Genomic DNA, 21,022 nt, shown 5'->3' with positions numbered 1-21,022 from the left:
TCACACACATACACACACACACACACACACACACACACACACTTGAAGTACAAGGTGTCCAGATTTTAGTTTCTCACATCTTTGAGGAAATACAGATCTAATCATTGCTACTGCTTCCTCTCCCCCCACCCTCCAAATTCAAGAGGATGAATTATGACCAGTTTGATGGTCAATGAACCAACCCTAGAAAGGTAGTTCTTCAATATGCTGAATTAGATGATAACACAGCTCAATTAATAATCATGCAAATTAGCAGGGTGCCCGCTAAGACATAATGGATGAATATGCTTACTACTGGCATTTTAATTATAAAGCTCATTGATCCTGAGGAGCGAATCCAGATGGTTCAAGTGACTTCCGCCCATGTGTTTGGGAAAGTGAGGGAGACCTCTCTCATCTCCTTTGTGATTGAGAATTGCTGCTAATGCCACACCCTCTTCTGCCTTTGTCTTTGTGACTAGAATCAGATCCGTGTTTATGTACTTGTTTTGATCTCTAAATGAGTGGCAAATTAGAGAGCCTGGGACGCCCAAACTAAGAACATGGGGGTTTCCAGATGGGGTCACAGATGTCTCACTGGGATTCAGTACTACAGGACAGGGGTCCTGTGGTTCTGAGAGAGCCCGCCCCCCCTGGGCTGTATTGCCCCAGCCGCCCTGCGTCTCTGTGCAGCCTGGCTGCTCTCTGGGTTAGGTCCCACCTGTTGAAGGACTTAAGAAAGGAGAGCAGAACGGGTGCATGGAAAGCCCCAGTTATTTGTATGTGTACTCCTTCTGCATCTAACATGCTTTGTGTTTTCTTGCTTCCCAGCCTCTTAAGAATCACAGCTCCTAAAAGCTACCCCATATCCCTGCCTCATGCAGACGGTGTGGGGTATTTTCTCCAAAGGAAGGCGGCAAAGTGAAACGTCTTGTTTATCAGTCCTCAGGATCACGAAAGGACGCGTTAACTCGTGCGGACACCGTGGAGATCGCAAGGTGAGCTGTTCTGCCAGCAGCAAGAACATCCATTTAAAGCGTGGGGTCAAGTGATGGTTAAGCGAGATCATTCTGAGCGAAGGGGAAAGAAGGCCCGCACAAATCTAATGGCTCTGTGCTTTTTTGCTCTCTCAACCTAAGACTGTTCTTGGAGAAGAGATGTGATTAGAGCCGGCTCACAGGATGACTCTGCAGTGAGGTGACTCAATTAGAGCCACTGGGCAGCCGGGGCGGTTTATTACCTGGCCTGAGGGAGGACATGGGGCACACACAGCTTTTTCTAACTGCGGTGATACATTTTCTTCAGAAGAAAGACTTGTGAAGATTTAATCAAGGTCATTTAAAAAAACCTTTCTTAAGTTTGTTTATTTTTGGGGGGTAGAGAGAGACAGTGTAAGTGGGGGAGGGGTAGAGAGAGGGAGACACAGAATTCGAGGCAGGCTCCAGGCCCTGAGCGGACAGCACAGAGCCCGACACGGGGCTCGAACCCACGAACCATGAGATCCTGACCTGAACCAAAATCAGACGCTTAACCGACTGAGCCAACCAAGCGTCCCTCGGTCATTTTTTTTTCTAATTATGAAAGAGTCTCAGTCCTAAATCCACACAAAGTTCCATGATTTGTGGAATTTTTTAATCATGGATTGATATAAAAGAGGTTTCTCTCTTGATCCAATTCGCAGATAGACATGCTGTGGGATCTCATCCACTGATCACGACAACATTCACTGTAGAAACCTGCCTTCTGCCACTAGAGCAGTGAACGCTGGAGTGTGAGGCAGAGAAGTCCTGTAGACAAAGAAGTCTACACAGTGAGAAAGCTCTTTCGCGGAAGTATTCTGAATGATATGTACATTCGTCTTCTGCTTTGCTGGGCCCCCAAGGCAGAACCCTCAAGCTTGCTGATAATCACTATGGTGGCATTCCCCAAAGTATGTTTTAGAGAACATTCAAGTGAATGTGAAGAAACTTTCATTCAAACAGATTTCCGTGGTCAAACACGTTTGGGAATCTCTAAGTTAAACAAGTCTAAACGGTTTTTTCTTTTAATTGCAGGACTTCCTGGAGCCTTTAATATTGTAATGCCTACCATGAGTCTCCTAAAAGGGATTTAATAGAACTTTCTGAAACATTTATCTAAGAGACCCATTTTTTTGCAAAATATCTTCAAAGGCTCGTATCTGATCTGCTTAATTACCTGCTTTACCGACATCTCAGATTTGTATTGTTCCTGTATTACAACAGGGAGGCCTTCAGAAATGCGATCACATTCTGGAATAAAGCATGGATTAAAGAGAGGCTTTATTTATTGAGGTTCATACTGAGCTGACAGTGGTTTACGGTAAGGTATCACGAAGGCTTCAAGACTAAAAGATTGAGCCAGGTCTCAGTTTATAATACACCTTTCTTAGTTCACAGGAAGTATATCCCAGCCACCTTTGGATTTGCCCAAATTCAAATGTGAGGCCCCAAGCACATCAAAAATACTGATACAAACAATTTCTGCTTAGACAGATTTTGAGTTAACTTCCTTTCATGGGCACAGACAATCATGAAGGAAGTCTACTGCAGAAGAATCATCCACAAGCCATTAGAGCGCCCCGCTCCCGGGCCCTTCTGCTGGAGAACGCTGTGGCCGTCACTAGTGAAGTGAGGAAAGGTTGAGGATGATGACGATGAGCAAGGGAAGCTAGGTACGGGAGGCCAGCTCCGCATCAAGCCATAGCCCAGATCCCATAGGGGAAGCTTCTGCAATGTGGAGGAAGACAATGTCATCAAGTTCAAAGTGACCAAGACTGGAAAACATTTCCGTTGGGGCACAATTTCGAGGCTATGTCTAACGTGCTTTAATCTCCAAAGCATGGAGAAGGAACGTAGAGGAAACAGTGAGAAGGTTAAGTCCAGGGCCAAGAGAAAGAGCTTCATTTAGAGAAGTCATGAAATGTATCATCGAAGTCTGAACGGTCTGAGTGTAAAATGATACTAATGATACAATTACTCTGAGACAAGGGATTCCTGGGCAACCATACATTCCAGTTTGGGATGTATGGTTATCCCAGCTCTATGGGTAGAGAGAGAGGGAATGGGAGGAGGAGGTTTGGAATGATAGATATGGATAATGTCTTCTTTCTACCCTTCCTTCCATTAGAAAATGTTTGTCAACCCAAAAGAAAAGTAAATAGTCACTTGAAATGGAGAGCGGTCTGAAAGGCATCTGCTGCCCTTGAAGTTCACGAAAACGTCATCTCCAAACATCAAAGCCGCCATCGGATACCTGCGACATGGGTGAGTGGGTCACTCCAGCAGAACCTGCAGGTGTCACCTCAGGCTTGAAAGGGTCGAAGTCCAGATCCAACAATGTCTCCTCTTTCTTCACCTCAGGGACTTCATTCTGTTAAAGGAGAACAAGACAGAATATGAGACTTTATGATATAATCCCTGTGTAATCCTCTAACATCACTGAATATCCCCAAAGCACGCTCTGATAGTTTACCCAGAGTCACTTGCGAAATGTGATGAGGGGGAAATAACCGACTGTGGCCAACTGGAACCTAAGATGCGTAGGAATGCGACCCAGGTTTTGGTTTCTGTCCTTCATCCAGCTCCGAATCCAGCCAACAAAGAGAATGTCTAAGAGGTATATCCTGATGCCATCAAGATCCAAGGACTCTCCTCTGCTAGTTTAGCAATCTCAGGTCAAGAATTATGGAAGACCAGACAGATACAATAGGCCACGGCTGGGACCCATCACCATAGCCCATGGCTGTGAGGTCCCCTGCGAAGCTAGTGTGTAAAAAGGAAGGGATGCCATCTACCCTGACTACCTCCACCTGCCTCATCCCCTCAGAGAGACCCTATCCTTTGATGTAGTCATCACATGAACCACTCTTCATCCATATTACTGTCGGTCTCCACTGTAAGTATGAGGGAGGGAAGGTGAAAGAGAAAGAGGGAGGGAGAGAACCACATCCCCCAACATTTGCCATAAAATAACATTCCTTGATTAGAAACAGGTAAGCCAAATAAGACACAGGATAAAAGTCCTTTTATAATAGCGACACATTTATAATACTGAACATTAATATTTATTCATTTATTGTGGTCTCATGATACAAAACAAAAATAACACGGCTTGAAGTTAGCCTAGCCTTGGCTTAAGTTACGCAGTAAGGGTTAGAGCTGAAATAAAGCCCCCATAAACAATCACGGTGAACAGAACTGGGCCAGTTTCCACAGAATCAAGTAATGTGTGTTTGGTGTTTGATATAAGCTTCAGTTTTGACCATCTGTACTCTAGAAACTCAAAGGTCACAACCATGGATGAAGCACAAAAGAATAGGAATGTTCAGAGAAAGCTTTTAAAGAACAAGAGTTCTTTTAATTAATATTGATCATAGACATAAAACTTAAAAATATATAGAGCTGTATGAATAGCTTTGGGGCATAAGAGATAATTGTTTTTAGTATATCCACACTCACTATAGAAGGAAATCTGCTTAAATACCACGCGATTGGTCCTGGGCTACCTATTTTGCAGCATGATTATTCTTACACGTTTAAAATTTCACAAGGCTAATCCCTCTTGCTTTAATAATTACAATCACAAAACCATCAACTGATTCCTTTGGCCCCTATTCAAAATCTGCATGGGTTTTGTTTTTTGCCAACATTTGTATTGGTACAAGTTATAGGTCTAAAATTTTGTGAACACTTACATGGACTTAGAATGTGCTAGGCACTGTTCTGAGAGCTTCGTGCATATAAATATTAACTCAGGTTAGGGCACTTCGCTGCAGTCTAATGATACAACGCTACAACACTATTATTGCCTTCAAAGAATGACCTTCCTAGATCCCCCAGACTTCATTTTGCCTGCACGGTCTAATCCTTACAAAAACCAAGGGATAAATGGCATCATTCCTCCATCTGGGGATAAGGAGAATGGGCTGTTGTCTTGGGTCCCTCAGATGCAATGCAGCCGAGGCAGGACTGCAACAGCCAGAGGCCTTGGACCCCAGTGCTATTCCAGGCTGCTGCTAAGACCTGGGCTCACATCTCTCAAACAGGCACCATGGGGATCTGCAGAGGAATTCTGGACAGTCTCTAAGTTCTTCTTAAAACGTGAGCCCAAACGAATCTGTCCATTAATCCTCTCTGAGCCTAATGGGGCCCCTTATGAAAGCTCGAATGGAAATGCAGAGCTCAAGGATGACAAGTGGCATGAGACTGTATACCAGTGTGGTGGTCTTCAAAAGGTGCAGCTGGCTACTTCAGACTCCATTTCTATTTGGTTTTGCACCCTTAATTCTTGCGAGTTACCCCTTAAGGCACTCATATCAAACACCAGTTTGACAGAACTACAAAAAGAGCAAAAAAAGGAGTTGCCTGCTGATACAGCATTCCTTTATAAAATGACAACTCTGTCATTAACATGTTGAAACACACTGACATGTCATGTCCCTTAATGTAACAAAAGAAAACTCCTGTCATTCCTTATACCTGAGTCACCATTAGAGCAGATCTGATGTGGTGTCGACATTCGTAAACTTTTGGAAGCCAGAGCTTAAGTACCGCTTTCCCGTTAAAAGTCTAGACCCAGAATGTGATCCTAAGAAAAGAGACTACATGTGTAAACCACAGGGGGAAAATACCCAAAGGGAAGATCTTACCAGTGATAATAATCTTCAGGAAGTGTCTTCTGCTAGGGACATCTAAGTTTATAACCAAAGTACTGAACTTCTTCCACTCTAGGTAGACAATTTGACCATAATCCTATGCCTAGTCTTGCCATGGCCTCCCTACAGATGGAGTTTACTGCCTTATCCCTTGACTTGGGGTTGACCATCTGTCATGCTTTAGTTAATGGATGTTAGTAAATGTCACACAAATGAAGGCTTGAAATGTTTGTGTGGGTGACTTGCTTTTTTGTATTCTTGCCACTCACTGTGCAACGTACAAGCTTCGGGGAACTACTGGTCAAGGAGGATGGGAGCCACAGGGAACACACCTGGACCCACCATAACTAAATTCCTCAAAAGCGGTGTTAAAGAGGAATTCTTACAAGCGGCTGGGGCGGGGGGGGGGGGGCAGGGTAAGAAATGTTACTGAACACAGGGACAACCTAGGAATAATAGCATTTTTTAGCACCAGAATTAATGCAAGCAAAAAGATGTTGAGGCAGTATCTTTGAAGTACAGAAAGAAACTTAGAATTCTGTGCCCCTTGAAAATATTTTTATGTTTTCATTTTTATATATTTATTTGAGAGAGAGCACAAGCAGGGGGAGGGGCAGAGAGAGAGGGAGAGAAAGAATCCCAAGGAGTTTCCACACTGTCAGCACAGAGCCCGACATGGGGCTTGAACTCACAAACCACGATTTCATGACCTGAGCCAAAATCAAGAGTCTGACACTTAACAGACTGAGCCACCCAAGTGCTCTGAAAATATAAAAAAAAAAGACCAAAAATGTGGGGCACTTGGGTGGCTCGGTCGGTTAAGCGTCCAACTTTGGCTCAGGTCAGATGTCACTGTCTGTGAGTATGAGCCCCGCATCAGGTTCTGTGCTGACAGCTCAGAGCCTGGAGCCTGCTTTGGATTCTGTCTCCTTCTCTCTCTGCCCTTCCCCGCTCACATTCTGTCTGTCTTCCAAAAATAAATAAAAATTTTTTAAAAAAGAGAGAAAAAATGAGGTGACTATTTTTTCATACATACAAAAGCAGAAAGAACCCATCACCATCCAATCAACACAACTAATGTGAAAAGACATTTTTCAGGCATGAAATGATGCTACATGGAAATACGGATCTAGATGGAAGTATGGATGTACACAAAGGAATGATAGGCTCCAAAGGAATGAGAAATGATAACTATGTAGGTAAGTATACATGACTTTAGTCATTATTTAAATCTCCTTAAAAGCTAACTGACTGCTTAAACAAAGATAATCACAAAGTAATATGAAGTGACTTTACGTTAAAAAATAAATTCTATTTGACAAAACAGACAAAACAGTACAAAACCAGAAGAGGGGGAAATGTAAGTATACAATTATGGAATTCTTATGCTAGACCTGAAATATACCACTATTTGAAGGCAGACTTTTTAACAAATTAAAACATGTACTTTAAGCCCTAAAGCAACCACTAAAATACCAAAACAAGTTATCACTAATAAACAAAAGAAATAAAAGAGAGTAATAAAAATCAATTAATCTAAAAGAAAACAGAAAAAAGAGGAAAAAGGGTTAAAACAGATGGCCCAATAGAAAAAAAAAAATATCAAGGTGCCAGATTGAAACGTCACCATATAAATAACTACCTTGAATGAAAATGGTCTAAACAGTTTAATGAAATACAAAGGTTATCAGCTTAGATTAAAAAAGCAAGTCTCAACTAGATACTGCCTATAAGAAACAGATTTAAAATACAGAGACACAAACAAGTTGAAAGTAAAAGGAAGAAAAAAGATGAATTATGCCAACCTAACCAAAAGACAGCTGGAATAGTTATATTACTGTCAAACAAAGCAGACTGCAAATAAGAGAACATTATTATGGATAAAGGAGGTAATTTCCTAATGTAAAAAGGTGTTAATTCTAAACATTTATGGATTCAATCAGAAAGTGTCAAGATACATGAAGCAAGAACCAGAAACACAGCATCAAGAAATTTTAAAATGCACAATTTTGTAGGGAAGATTTCAACAGCCCTCTTTCAACAACTGAAAGAAGCAGAGAGAAAATCAGCAAGGTTATAGAAAATACAGAAAACACCAAGACCCAATTTGACCTGATTTACACTTATAAAACACTCCATATGGCAGCACGATACAAATTCTTTTCAAGTGCATGTCAAACACAGAACATAATAGACAATGTTCTATTAAACAGGTCTCAATAAACTTAAAACCGGTCTCAATAAACTTAAAAAACATCCAAGTCATACAAAGTATGCTGACGACAATGGAATCAAGTTTCAAATCAGTAAGAGAATTATCTCTAGAAAAATCCACAAATATGTGGACAAAAATAACATTCTAAATAACTCAATGAAAGAAATGAAAAGAAAAACATCAGAAGAAAGAAGAAATCAACGTGGAAATTAGAAAGCAGTTTGAGTTGAATGAAAATAAAGACAACAGGTGCACCTGGGTGGCTTAAGCACTGACTCTTGACTTCAGTTCAGGTCACGATCTCACGGTTCATGAGTTTGAGGCCTGCATCAGGCTCTGCACTGACAGCAGCCTGCTTGGGATTCTGGCTCCCTTTCTCTCTGAACCACCACTTGCTTTCTATCTCTCTCTCAAAGTAAATAAAAGTGAACTTTATTATTTTTTTAAGTTTATTTATTTAGAGAAAGGGAGAGAGAGAGACAGAGAGAGAGAGAGAGAGAGAGAGAGAGAGAGTGGGGGGACAGGGGCAGAGAGAAAGAATATCCCAAGCAGGCTCTGCATTGTCACCACAGAGCCCAATGTAGGGCTTGAACTCACGAACCGTGAGATCATGACCTGAGCCAAAGTCAGATGCTTAACCAACTGAGCAACCCAGGCACCCCAAATAAAACTGAACTTTAAAAAAATAAATAAAAATAAAAAATATAAAGACAACATACCAAAATTTGTGAGATGCTGCTGTAATAAGATTTAGGGAAAATTTATAGCACTGAATCCCTATATAAGAAAAGAAGGAAAACCTAGAAACATATACACTACCCAAACTGAAACAGGAAGAAATAGAAAATTTGAACCCATAACCAGTAAGGAAATCAAATTAGTAATAAAAAAATCTGCCAAAAAACAAGAGTCCAGGACCAGATGGCTTTCCAGGGGTATTCTACCAAACAATTAAGGAACAGTTAACACCTAATCTCTTGAAACTGTTCCAAAAAGTAGAAATGGAAGGAAAACTTCCAAACTCTTTCTATGAAGCCAGCATTATCTTGATTCCAAGACCAGACAGAGACCCCACTAAAAAGGAGAACTACAGACCAATTTCCCTGATGAACATGGATGCAAAAATCCTCAACAAGATATTAGCCAACCGGATCCAACAATACATTAAAAAAATTATTCACCATGACCAAGTAGGATTTATACCTGGGATGCAGGGCTGGTTCAATATCTGCAGAACAATTAATGTGATTCATCACATCAATAAAAGAAAGGACAAGAACCATATGATCCTCTCAATAGATGCAGAGAAAGCATTTGACAAAATACAACAACGTTTCTTGATAAAAACCCTCAAGAAAGTAGGGATAGAAGGAGCATGCCTCGAGATCATAAAAGCCATATATGAACAACCCAACGCTAATATCATCCTCAATGGGGAAAAACTGAGAGCTTTCCCCCTAAGGTCAGGAACAAGACAGGGATGTCCACTTTCGCCACTGTTACTGAACATAATATTGGAAGTCTTAGCCTCTGAAATCAGACAACACAAAGAAATAAAAGGCATCCAAATTGGCCAGGAGGAGGTCAAACTTTCACTCTTCACAGATGACATCATACTCTACGTGGAAAACCCAAAAGATTCCACCAAAAAACTGCTAGAACTGATACATGATTCAGCAAAGTTGCAAGATAAAAAATCAACACACAGAAATTGGTTGCATTCCTATACACCAACAATGAAGCAACAGAAAGAGAAATCAAGGAATCGATCCCATTTACAGTTGCACCAAAATGATAAAATACCTAGGAATAAATCTAACCAAAGAGGTGAAAAATCTATACACTGAAAACTATAGAAAGTTTATGAAAGAAATTGAAGAAGACACAAAGAAATGGAAAAAGATTCCATGCTCCTGGATAGGAAGAACAAATATTGTTAAAATGTTGATACTACCCAAAGCAATCTACATATTCAATGCAATCCCTATCAAAGTAACACCAACGTTCTTCACAGAGCTAGAACAAACAATCCTAAAATTTGCATGGAACCAGAAAAGACCCTGAATAGCCAAAGCAATCTTGAAAAAGAAAACCAAAGCAGGAGGTATCACAATCCCAGACTTCAAGCTATACTATAAAGCTGTAATCATCAACACAGTATGGTACTGGCACAAGAACAGACAGATCAATGGAATAGAACACAGAACCCAGAAATGGACCCACAAACATATGGCCAACTAATCTTTGACAAAGCAGGAAGAATATCCAATGGAATAAAGACAGTCTCTTCTGCAAGTGGTGCTGGGAAAACTGGATAGGAACATGCAGAAGAATGAACCTGGACCACTTTCTTAAACCATACACAAAAATAAACTCAAAATGGATGAAAGACCTCAATGTAAGACAGGAAGCCATCAAAATCCTCGAGGAGAAAGCAGGCAAAAACCTCTCTGATCTTGCCCGCACCAACTTCTTACTCAACATGTCTCCAGAGGCAAGGGAAACAAAAGCAAAAATGAACTCCTGGGACCTCATCAAAATAAAAAGCTTCTGCACAGCAAAGGAAACAATCAGCAAAACTAAAAGGCAACCGACAGAATGGGAGAAGATATTTGCAAATGACATATCAGATAAAGGGTTAGTATCCAAAATCTACAAAGAACTTATCAAACTCAACACCCAAAAAACAAATAATCCAGTGAAGAAATGGGCAAAAGACATAAATAGACACTTCTCCAAAGAAGACATTCAGATGGCCAACCGACACATGAAAAAATGCTCCACATCACTCATCATCAGGGAAATACAAATCAAAACCACAATGAGATACCACCTCACACCTGTCAGAATGGCTAACATTAACAATTCAGGCAACAAAAGATGTCGGCGAGGATACGGAGAAAGAGGATCTCCTTTGCATTGTTGGTGGGAATGCAAGCTGGTGCAGCCACTCTGGAAAACAGTATGGAGGTTCCTCAAAAAATTAAAAATAGAACTACCCTACGACCCAGCAATTGCACTACTAGGCATTTATCCAAGGGATTCAGGTATGCTGTTTCGAAGGGACACATGCACCCCCATGTTTATAGCAGCACTATCAACAATAGCCAAAGTATGGAAAGAGCCCAAATGTCCATCGAAGGATGCACGGATAAAGAAAATGTGGTGTATATATACAATGGAGTATTACTCGGCAATCAGAAAGAATGAAATCTTGCCATTTGCAACTACGTGGATGAAGTGGAGGGTATTATGCTAAGTGAAATTAGTTAGTCAGAGAAAGACAAAAATCATATGACTTCACTCATATGAGGGCTCTAAGAGACAAAACAGATGAACATAAGGGAAGGGAAGCAAAAATAATATAAAAACAGGGAGGGGGACAAAACAGAAGAGACTCATAAATATGGAGAACAAACTGAGGGTTGCTGGAGGGGTTGTGGGAGGGGGGATGGGCTAAATGGGTAGGGGGCATTAAGGAATCTACTCCTGAAATCATTGCTTCACTATATGCTAACTAATTTGGAGGTAAATTTTAAAAAATAAAGTTTTAAAAAAAAGAAAAGAAGGAAGGTCTCAAATTAGTAACTTCAGCTTCTACCCTGCAAACTAGGAAAAAAAAGACACAGAGCAAATAAAATTCTAAATAGAAATGGGGAAAATTATGCAGATCAGAGTAGAAATTAATTAAATAGAGAATGACAGAGAGAGAGAGAGAGAGAGAGAGAGCTTGAGAGAATACCAATAAAACCAAAACCAAGTGCTTTGAGAAGATTAATAAAATTGATAAACTTCTAGCCAGACTGATCAAGGGGAGGGACAGAGAGGGCACTAATTACCAATATCCGGAATGAGAGAGGGGCATTAGCAGATATTTAAAAAAAAAATAAGGAAGTATTTTAAACCACTTTATTCCAATACATTTAACAATTTAGATGAGAGAGACAGATTTCTTGAGAAATAGAAACTGTGGCACATAGAGAACTTGAATCACTATGTTGCATACCTGGAACTAAGGTTAACGTTGTGTGTCAACTATATTCAAATTAAAAAAAAATTTTTTTAAGAGAAAACAAAAACAAAAACAACCCTGCAGGCACAAATGGCTCCTCTGGTGAATTCTACCAAAGAGTTAAATAAGAAAAAAATACCAATTCTACAAAATCGAAGAGGAGTGAACAACTTCCCAACTTATTCTATGGGGAAAGCATTACCCTGGTGCTAAAATAAGAAAATTACTTTTTTTTTTTACCTAAAAAAATTTTTTTACACTTATTTATTTTTGAGAGGGGGGTGGGGAGAGAACAAGTGGGGTAGGGGCAAAGAGAGAAGAAGACACAGAATCCAAAGCAGGCCCCAGGCTCCGAGCTGTGAGCACAGAGCAGGACATGGGGCTCAAACTCACAAACCACGAGATCATGACCTGAGCCAAAGTTGGACACTTAACTGACTGAGCCACCCAAGCATCCCAACTTTTTTTTTTTTACTTTAAATGTTTTTTTATTTTCAGAGACAGAGTGCAAGCAGGGGAGGGGCAGAGAGAGGGGGACCGAAGGGGGCTCTGTGCTAATAGCAGCAAGCACAATGTATGGCTGGAACTCACAAACCACAAGATCATGACGGAGATGAAGTCAATCAACTGAGCCACCCAGGTGCCCCAGAAAATGACATTATTAAAAACAATGCCCTATCTGGGGCGCCTGGGTGGCGCAGTCGGTTAAGCGCCCGACTTCAACCAGGTCACGATCTCGCGGTCCATGAGTTCGAGCCCCGCGTCAGGCTCTGGGCTGATGGCTCGGAGCCTGGAGCCTGTTTCCGATTCTGTGTCTCCCTCTCTCTCTGCCCCTCCCCTGTTCATGCTCTGTCTCTCTCTGTCCCAAAAATAAATAAATGTTGAAAAAAAAATTAAAAAAAAACAAACAAAAAACAATGCCCTATGGACTCATGTTCCTCATCAGCATAGATGCAAAAATGCTAGAGAAAGCTTTAGCAAACTGGATGAAGAAATATATATTAATAAACTGCATCATAACCAAATGAGGTTTATCCTCAGGAATGTGTGATTGATGTACCATTTGAAAACCTGAAAACCAATGAATGTAAGTCACCATATTAACAAACTAAAAAAGAAAACTCATACGATCATCTTGACAGATGCAGAAAAAATATTTGAAAAAATCCATATCCACTCCTGTTCAAAACTCTCAACAAAGTAGGAAACATAGGCAACTTCCTCAACCTGATAAGGGTATCTACAAAAACATACAACTATCGTCATGTTTAATAACACAAGACTAGGAGCTTTTCCCCTAAGATTGAGACAAGGATGGCCGTCTCAACACTTGTACTCAACAATATACTGGCAGTACTAAATACTAAAATAAGGCAGAAAAAAGCAATAAAAGGCATCCAGATCAAAAAGAAAAAAGTAAAACTGTTAATTCACAGAAGATACGATCACTTATATAGAAAAATCCAAGGAAATCTATAAAAAAGCTATAGGAACTAATACTGAGTTTAGCAAGGCTGCAGGATACAGCATTAATATACAAAAACTGGTTTTATTGATATATGAGTATGAAAAACCAGAAACTTAAATTTTAAAAATATGATTTACAATAGCACTAAAAATATGAAATACTTAGGGATAAACCCAACCAAAGATGAGAAAACCTGTACACTGAATAGTAACTATAAAACACAGCCAAGATAAATTAGAGAAGACCTTAAAGTAAAGGAAGAGCTATACTGTGTTTATGGATCACAGAGCTCATTATTATTAAGATGTCAATGCTGCCCAAACTGATCTACATATTCAATGCAATGCCAGTCAGTATCTGTACTGGGCTGAATACTGTGCACCCCACCCCCCACCCCCCGCCAAAGTTCATGATTATAAGGAACCTGTGAATGTGACCTTATTTGGCAATAGGACGTTTGCAGATGTAATGGAATTTAGATGTGGTCATACTGAATTAGGATGGGCCTTAATGCAATGACTTGTGACCTTATAAAAACAGGGAAATTTGGATACATAAACACAAAGGTATGTGAAGATACAGAGCACACAGACACATAAGGAAAACACAGTGTGATGACAGAGGCAGAGATTGGAATGATGTATCTACATGCCAAGGACTGCCAGCAACCACCAGAAGGAGAGAGGAGCAAAGAAGGACCCTAGAGTCTTCAGAAGAAGCATAGCCTGCTGATCTCAGACTCAATCATGACCTTGATCTCAGACGTCTAGCCTCCAAAACTGTGAGAGAATAAAAGTCTGTTGTTATAAGCCACTCAGTTTATGCTTCTTTGCTAAAACAGCCCTAGGAATCTAATAAAATATCCCAGAAGGTGTTTTTGTAGAAACTTACATATTGATTCTAAAATTCATGTGGAGATTCAGAGGACCTAGAACACCCAAAACAACTGTGAAAAATAACAACGCTGAGGGACTAACCTCATCTGATTTCAAGACAGTATAAAGTGACAGTAATCAAGATTAACACGGTACCGGCATAAAAGTTAGGCAAATGGATCAATAAAAAATCACAGAGTTCAGAAAGAGAACCACAAAGGTACAAAGGCAATTCAGTAGAATAAGGATAGACTTTTCAACAATCACATTTCAACTGTAAAGAAATGAACTTCAACCCATACTTTGCACACATTAAAAAATTCCAAATTTGTCACAGACCCTAAGTATAACACCTAAAACTGTAAAACTTCTAGAAGGACACACAGGAGAAAATCTTTGTGACCTTGGGTTAGGCATAGATTTTTTTTAGATGTGATGTGAAATGCCTAATTCTTAAAAAATAAATAAATTGGATAAATTGGACCTCATCAAAATAAAAAAACTTCTACTCTTCTAAAAAGCACTAACAGAATGACAAGATAAGCTACACGCTGGAAGAAAATATTTGCAAATCATGCATCTGATAAAAGGCTTGTATCCAGAACATACAAAGGACTCTCAAGACTCCATCAAGTAAGTGAATACATCAGCAAAAGTTTTTCACAGACACCAATGAGGATATACTAATGTCATAGTAATATGTCATAATGTCCTCTAGACTCATCCATGTTGTCAGAAATGGCAGGATTTACTTTTTCTGAGACCAAATAATATTCCATTGTGTTTATATACCTCATTTTCTTTACTCATTCATCCACTGATAGACATTTAATGTTTATTTTTGAGAGACAGAGAGAGAGAGAGAGAGAGAGAGAGAGCATGAGCAGAGGAAGGCAGAGAGAGAGGGAGACACAGTATCCAAAGCAGGCTCCAGACTCTGAGCTGTCAGCACAAGAGCCTGACATGGGGCCCAAAGTCACAAACCATGAGATCATGAGCTGAGCCGAAGTCAGGCACTCAACCAACTGAGCCACCCAGGTGCCCCCCGCCATGGACATTTAGGTTGTTTCCATGGATTGTCTATTGTGAATACTGCTGTAGTGAACACAGGAGTGCAGACAGCTCTTTGAGATGCTGGTTTCATTTCAATACCCAGAAGTGGGGTTGCTGTATAGTAAGGTAGTTCTATTTTTAATTTTCTGAGGAACCTCCATATTGTTTTCCATAGTGGTTCTACCAATTTACAATCCCATCAACAGTGTACAAGGATTCCCTGTTCTCCACGTCCTCACCAACAACTGTTATTTGTCTTTTTCATAGTAGCCATTCTAACAGGTGTGAGGTGATATCTCATTGTGATTCTGAAGTACATTTCTCTGACGGTTAGTGGTGTTGAGCACCTTTTCCTGTGTCTGCTGGCAATCTGTACATCTTCTTCGAAGAAATGTCCATTCGGGTCCCTTGTCCATTTTTTTAATCCAACTACTTGATTTTTTTTTTGCTATTGAGTAGTATGAGTCCCTTATATATTCTGGATATTAACCCCTTATCTGATACATGATTTGCAAATATTTTCTCCCATTCCCTACATTGCCTTTTAACTCTGTTGATTGTTTGCTTTGCTGTGCAGAAGTTGCTATGCTAAGTGAAATAAGCAAGACACAGAAAGAGAAATGATCTCACATGTGGAATCGAAAACAGTCAAAACCATGGAAGCAGAGAGTAGAATGGTTTTTTCCTGGGCCTCAGGGGAGGGGAGACAGGGAGATGTTAGTCAAGGGGTATGTATAAAGTTTCAGTTCTGCAAGTCCTAGGGATCTAATGTTCAGCATGGTGACTGTAAGCAAAAATAGTGTATTATACACTTGAAATTTGCCAGGAGGATAGATATTAAGTGTTCTGACATCATCATCATCATCATCAACAACAACAACAATAAAAGAGAGTAGCTATGTGAAGGGATAGATATATTAATTGGCTGGTTTGGGGAGATCACTTCACAATGCATACATATGTTAAAACATCAAGTTGTATACTTTAAATGTATACAATTGTTATTTGTCAGTTATACCCCAATAGAGCTGGGGGGAAAAATGTCAAATGAGTACATAAAAAGATGCCTAACATCATTAGCCATTAGGGAGATGCAAACTAAATCACAACAAAATAACACTATATACTTACCATCAAGGCTAAAATTAAAAAGACTAACCATACCAAGTGTTGGCAAAGATGTGGAGGTACTGAAATTCTTTTTCAATGTGGGTGGAAACACAAATAGTATAATCACTTAGAAAAGTCTGGCAGTTTCTGGGGCACCTGGGTGGCTCAGTCGGTTGAACATCCGACTTTGACTCAGGTCATGATCTCACGGTTTGTGAGTTTGAGTCCCATGTTGGGCTCTGTCCTGATGGCTCGGAGCCTGGAGCCTGCTTCAGATTCTGTGTCTCCCTCTCTCTCTGTTCCTCCCCCACTCATGCTCTGTCTCTCTCTCTCAAAAATAAATAAAGATTTAAAAAAATTAAAAAAAGAAAAGTCTGGCAGTTTCTTAATAAGTTAAACTTACTCCTACCAAATGATCCAGCCAGTTAATAGAGATTTACTGAAGAGAAATGAAAGCATGTGCACAAAGAACATTTGTATACAAATGTTCACAGCATCTTTAGTTACAATACCCCAAAATGAGGGGCACCTGGGTAGCTCAGCCAGCTAAGCGTCTGACTTTGGCTTACATCGTGATCTCGGAGGTTCGCGGGTTTGAGCCCTGCACTGCAACAGCACAGAGCCTGGAGCATGCTCTGGATTCTATATCTCCTCTCTCTCTGCCTCTCCTCCACTCATGCTCGCGCGCTCTCTCTCTCTCAAGTAAATAAACATTAGAAAAAATAGCCCCAAATTAGAAACTACCCAAATATCCATTAATGGATGAAAAAAAACCCAAACAAACCCTGATGTGTCCATACAATGAAATATTACTCGGTAATAAGAAGGAATAAACTGCTGATGGGGCGCCTGGGTGGCGCAGTCAGTGAAGCGTCCGACTTCAGCCAGGTCACGATCTCGCGGTCCGTGAGTTCGAGCCCCGCGTCAGGCTCTGGGCGGATGGCTCGGAGCCTGGAGCCTGTTTCCGATTCTGTGTCTCCCTCTCTCTCTGCCCCTCCCCCGTTCATGCTCTGTCTCTCTCTGTCGCCCCCAAAAAAATAAATAAAAATAAATAAAAACGTTGAAAAAAAATTAAAAAAAAAAAAACTGCTGATACCTGCTACAAAATGGATGAACCTCATAATAATTATGCAGAACAGTACAAGCCAGACCAAAAAAGGTGCACACTGGGTGATTCCATCTATACAAAATTCTAGGAGATTCAAACTTGTGTATGGTGACAGAAAGATGAGTGTTTGCCTGGAGGGTACAGCATGTGGACAGGAACAGAAAGGATTACCGACACGAAGAAACTTTGGGGGTGAGAGATATAGTCACTACCTTGATCCTGGTGATGGTTTCATGGGTGCACACATATTTCAAAACTTATCAAAAAGTATGCTTTAAATATGTGCCGTTAACTGTATGTTGGTCAGAAATCAATGAAACTGATTAACAGAAGAAAATACTCTAACAACAGGAGATTAGTTAAACCTACTATGGTACAACCTCATGATACAGGGATCTGTTGTTATTTAAAATGGTGAGATATATCTTAAATTGACACGAAAATATCTTTGTTATATTTGAAGTAAAAAAAAACCCATAGGTTATAAAACTGATATAAAATGATCAAATTTCCAAAAAAAATATACCTTTCTGTCACTGTTTGAAGAGAATAAAATTGTGGCATTAAAAAAACTACATTAGTAACAGTGGTTTTTGCTGAGAAATAGAACTACAATTTTAAACTTTTGCTTTTTGCTTCTCTGGAATTTACTAGTGTTTTGGGTTAACCATGCATCCTTTATGACATTACTCTTACAAGCATATCAGATAACAGAGATTTCAATATATAGCTACAGACACAAAAATTTATAAGTAGAGCAATCTCTAAGCCATTCCCGTGGGTGCATGCAGACAGACAGATGGATAGACAGACAGACAGACACACACACACACACAGACACAGACACACACACACACAATTTTTTAAATTTGTTTAATGTTTATTTTTTTTTTTTGAGAGAGAAAGAGAATGAGTGGGGGAGGGGCAGAGAGAGAGGGAGACACAGAATCCGAAGCAGGCTCCAGGCTCTGAGCTGTCAGCACAGAGCCCAACGTGGGGCTCAAACCCATGAACCGTGAGATCATGACCCGAGTCAAAGTCGGATGCTTAACCAACTGAGCCACCCAGGCACCCCGATTTCTTAATGATAACAAAATATTTCAGTGAGCCAGATAAAGTCATAGGTACTATTTCTTCCAAAGAGTTTTTTTTTTAATTTTTTATTCTTTCATTAAACATATCTTAAGGACATTTTCATTATATTCTAAATATTAGGCAGGACACTTATTACTTCCCAATAAGTCCGGGGAGGTCAGATAACAAACTTAAGACAGAAAGGTTAAATAAAGTTTTTAGGAACGAGGCCAGTTGGGGGTTATTTTTCAGGTAATAGATATGTCTTTTATTGAAGGGTCACAACATAGCTGACAATTTCTACCAGTGAGTAAAGCTTTTGCATTTCGTTGGTAATGATGAACGCAGCGGCCTAAGAAAAAATTTTTTAAATGTTTATTTCTTTTGAGAGAAAGAAAGTGTGCAAGTGAGTGGGCGTCCTCAGGAAACTGAACTTTATAACTGGAAGCCTATGGTAAGACCACTACAGATGCATACGCAGCAGTTACTGGGAAAAATGGTAGTTAACTATAGTATCCTGACCGGGCTCAAGAGCTTTATATTTGCAGTCTCAGAATTTGCAGTCATCATTCAACCATTTCATAGGACATTGTCAAGTATTTGTTCTACAGCTTTAACTATATAAGACGTTAAAAGAATAGTACAATGAGGGGCGCCTGGTTGGCTCAGTTGGTTAAGCACCTGTTGATTTCGGCTCAGGTCATGATCTCACAGTTCAGGTGTTCGAGACCCACATTGAGCCTGCTTAGGCTTCTCTCTCTCTCTCTGCCTCTCCTCCACTCGAGTGGTCTCTGTCTCTTTCAAAATAAATAAATAAATAAACTTAAAAAAAGAAACAGTACAACGAAGATCCATTTACCCATGACCTGAACTCGTCAAAGCTCTCCTATTGCCATCTTTGCTGCGTGTGCCTACCTACATTTATAGGATCCTGAAGACGCTCTAATGAGGTGACGCACAACATACTAACTTTCTAAGGAACTGTTTACCTAGGTTTTTTGTTTTTGTTTTTACTGGAGCAAGCTGCTAGGTTGCACAGCCGTGACAGTGCAGCACATTGACCGTAAGGAGAGAGACAGTAGGGGAGGTGGACGGGGCCCGTGCGTCCAGTGAGGTTCAGTGATGACCACTGGATGAACAAGTAGCTCAACTGGTGGAGTAAAGACCCTCCTCCCACCGCCCCTGGAATTTAACGATAACATTGCTGATCTGTCACAACTTGAAGAACTGTGCTAATATGAAAAACCCGAAGACGCTGTAGAGAATGTGCATTCTGAACATTACAGAGAGAGTCTGGATGGATTTGTTCAGTTTACTGGCCATCTAGTACCTGCTAGCCATCAGGGGCTTAGAACGCCAGCATGGGTGGTCTACAGACTTCCGCTTTGCACGGCTGCCCTATGAACGCCACAGTGTGGCCGAAAGACAACGGCTTTGCTCAACTTCAAAAGTAGGGATAATGATGGGGTGCCTGGGTGGCTCAGTCGGTTAAGTGTCCGACTTCGGCTCAGGTCATGATCTCATGGTTCTTGGGTTCGAGCCCCGTTTCGGGATCTGTGCTCGGAGCCTGGAGCCTGCTTCAGATTCTGTGTCTCCCTCTCTCTATACCCCTCCCCTGCTCATGCCCTGTCTCTCTCTGTCTCTCAAAATTGAATAAAAGTTAAAAAAAAAGTTTAAATAAAAATAAAAGTAAAAAGTAGGGATAATGGCCTGTCAATCACAGGAATGATGTGAAAGCTAAATCGAAGGAGATGCTGCATGTAACATAGTCAGTCATGTGCTTCCTCATCGTGAGCTCTTTCCTTTCTCCCCAACTCATTCTTCTGCATTCCCCTTCTCCCCTTCCCCTGCTGGCCTCTCTGAGCCAGCTGACCACCACTCCCTAACCCATACCTCAAACCATATTCTAAAGTACAAAATCTCAAAAGACTCACACCGTGAGATGCTTCGCAAGGAGGTAGAATATAAAATGCAAAAAAGGGCAAAGTGTGAAAAGTCTAGACGTTGTCAGAAGTTCAGGTGTCTGAGAACCTTGGAAGGTTGTGAAGCCAAGTGGCATGACGACTTAAGAGCACTGTCAGAGCCCCAGATGATAAACAAATTGCCCCACTTGGCTACCCCTGCCAAAGGAACCAGGGGTCCTGTGGGCGACCCACCAGCCCAACAGACCGACCAAACAGGGGCTGAAGGGGCTGAAGACACACGGTTTCCTTCCTTCCAGTTTTCAGCTTACTAATTCTTTCTGCGTTACCAGAATGCTAACATGTTTACTTGGAAAAAATACCAACTGAAAGAAGAGGCAGCTGGTCCAGAAATATGCTACATTGAAAAGAAAAGCCAAAGCGGAATTCAAAACCAGGTGACAGATACCCGGGAAGCGAGGGGTACATACGCATGTGACTGCAGGATGGCCTCTCAGGACTGGGGAGACGAAAAGGGCCATTTCACGAACTT

General features: G+C 40.6%; 1 protein-coding gene across 2 annotated transcripts in view; it reads right to left on the bottom strand.

Annotated features, from left to right (window-relative positions):
* Positions 1-21,022, bottom strand: part of AMPH (amphiphysin) — a 251,490-nt gene that overhangs the window by 48,042 nt on the left and 182,426 nt on the right. For both annotated transcript variants that reach the window (XM_030307720.1, XM_030307722.1), the window contains exon 12: positions 3,253-3,369. In XM_030307720.1, coding sequence (XP_030163580.1) covers positions 3,253-3,369 — 117 coding nt within the window. The remainder of the gene's footprint in view (positions 1-3,252; positions 3,370-21,022) is intronic.

Source organism: Lynx canadensis, chromosome A2, assembly GCF_007474595.2.
Source record: "Lynx canadensis isolate LIC74 chromosome A2, mLynCan4.pri.v2, whole genome shotgun sequence".
NCBI classification, from domain to species: domain Eukaryota; kingdom Metazoa; phylum Chordata; class Mammalia; order Carnivora; family Felidae; genus Lynx; species Lynx canadensis.
The sequence above is the reverse complement of the archived record's forward strand: the minus strand, read 5'-3'. Positions and strand labels throughout refer to the sequence as shown.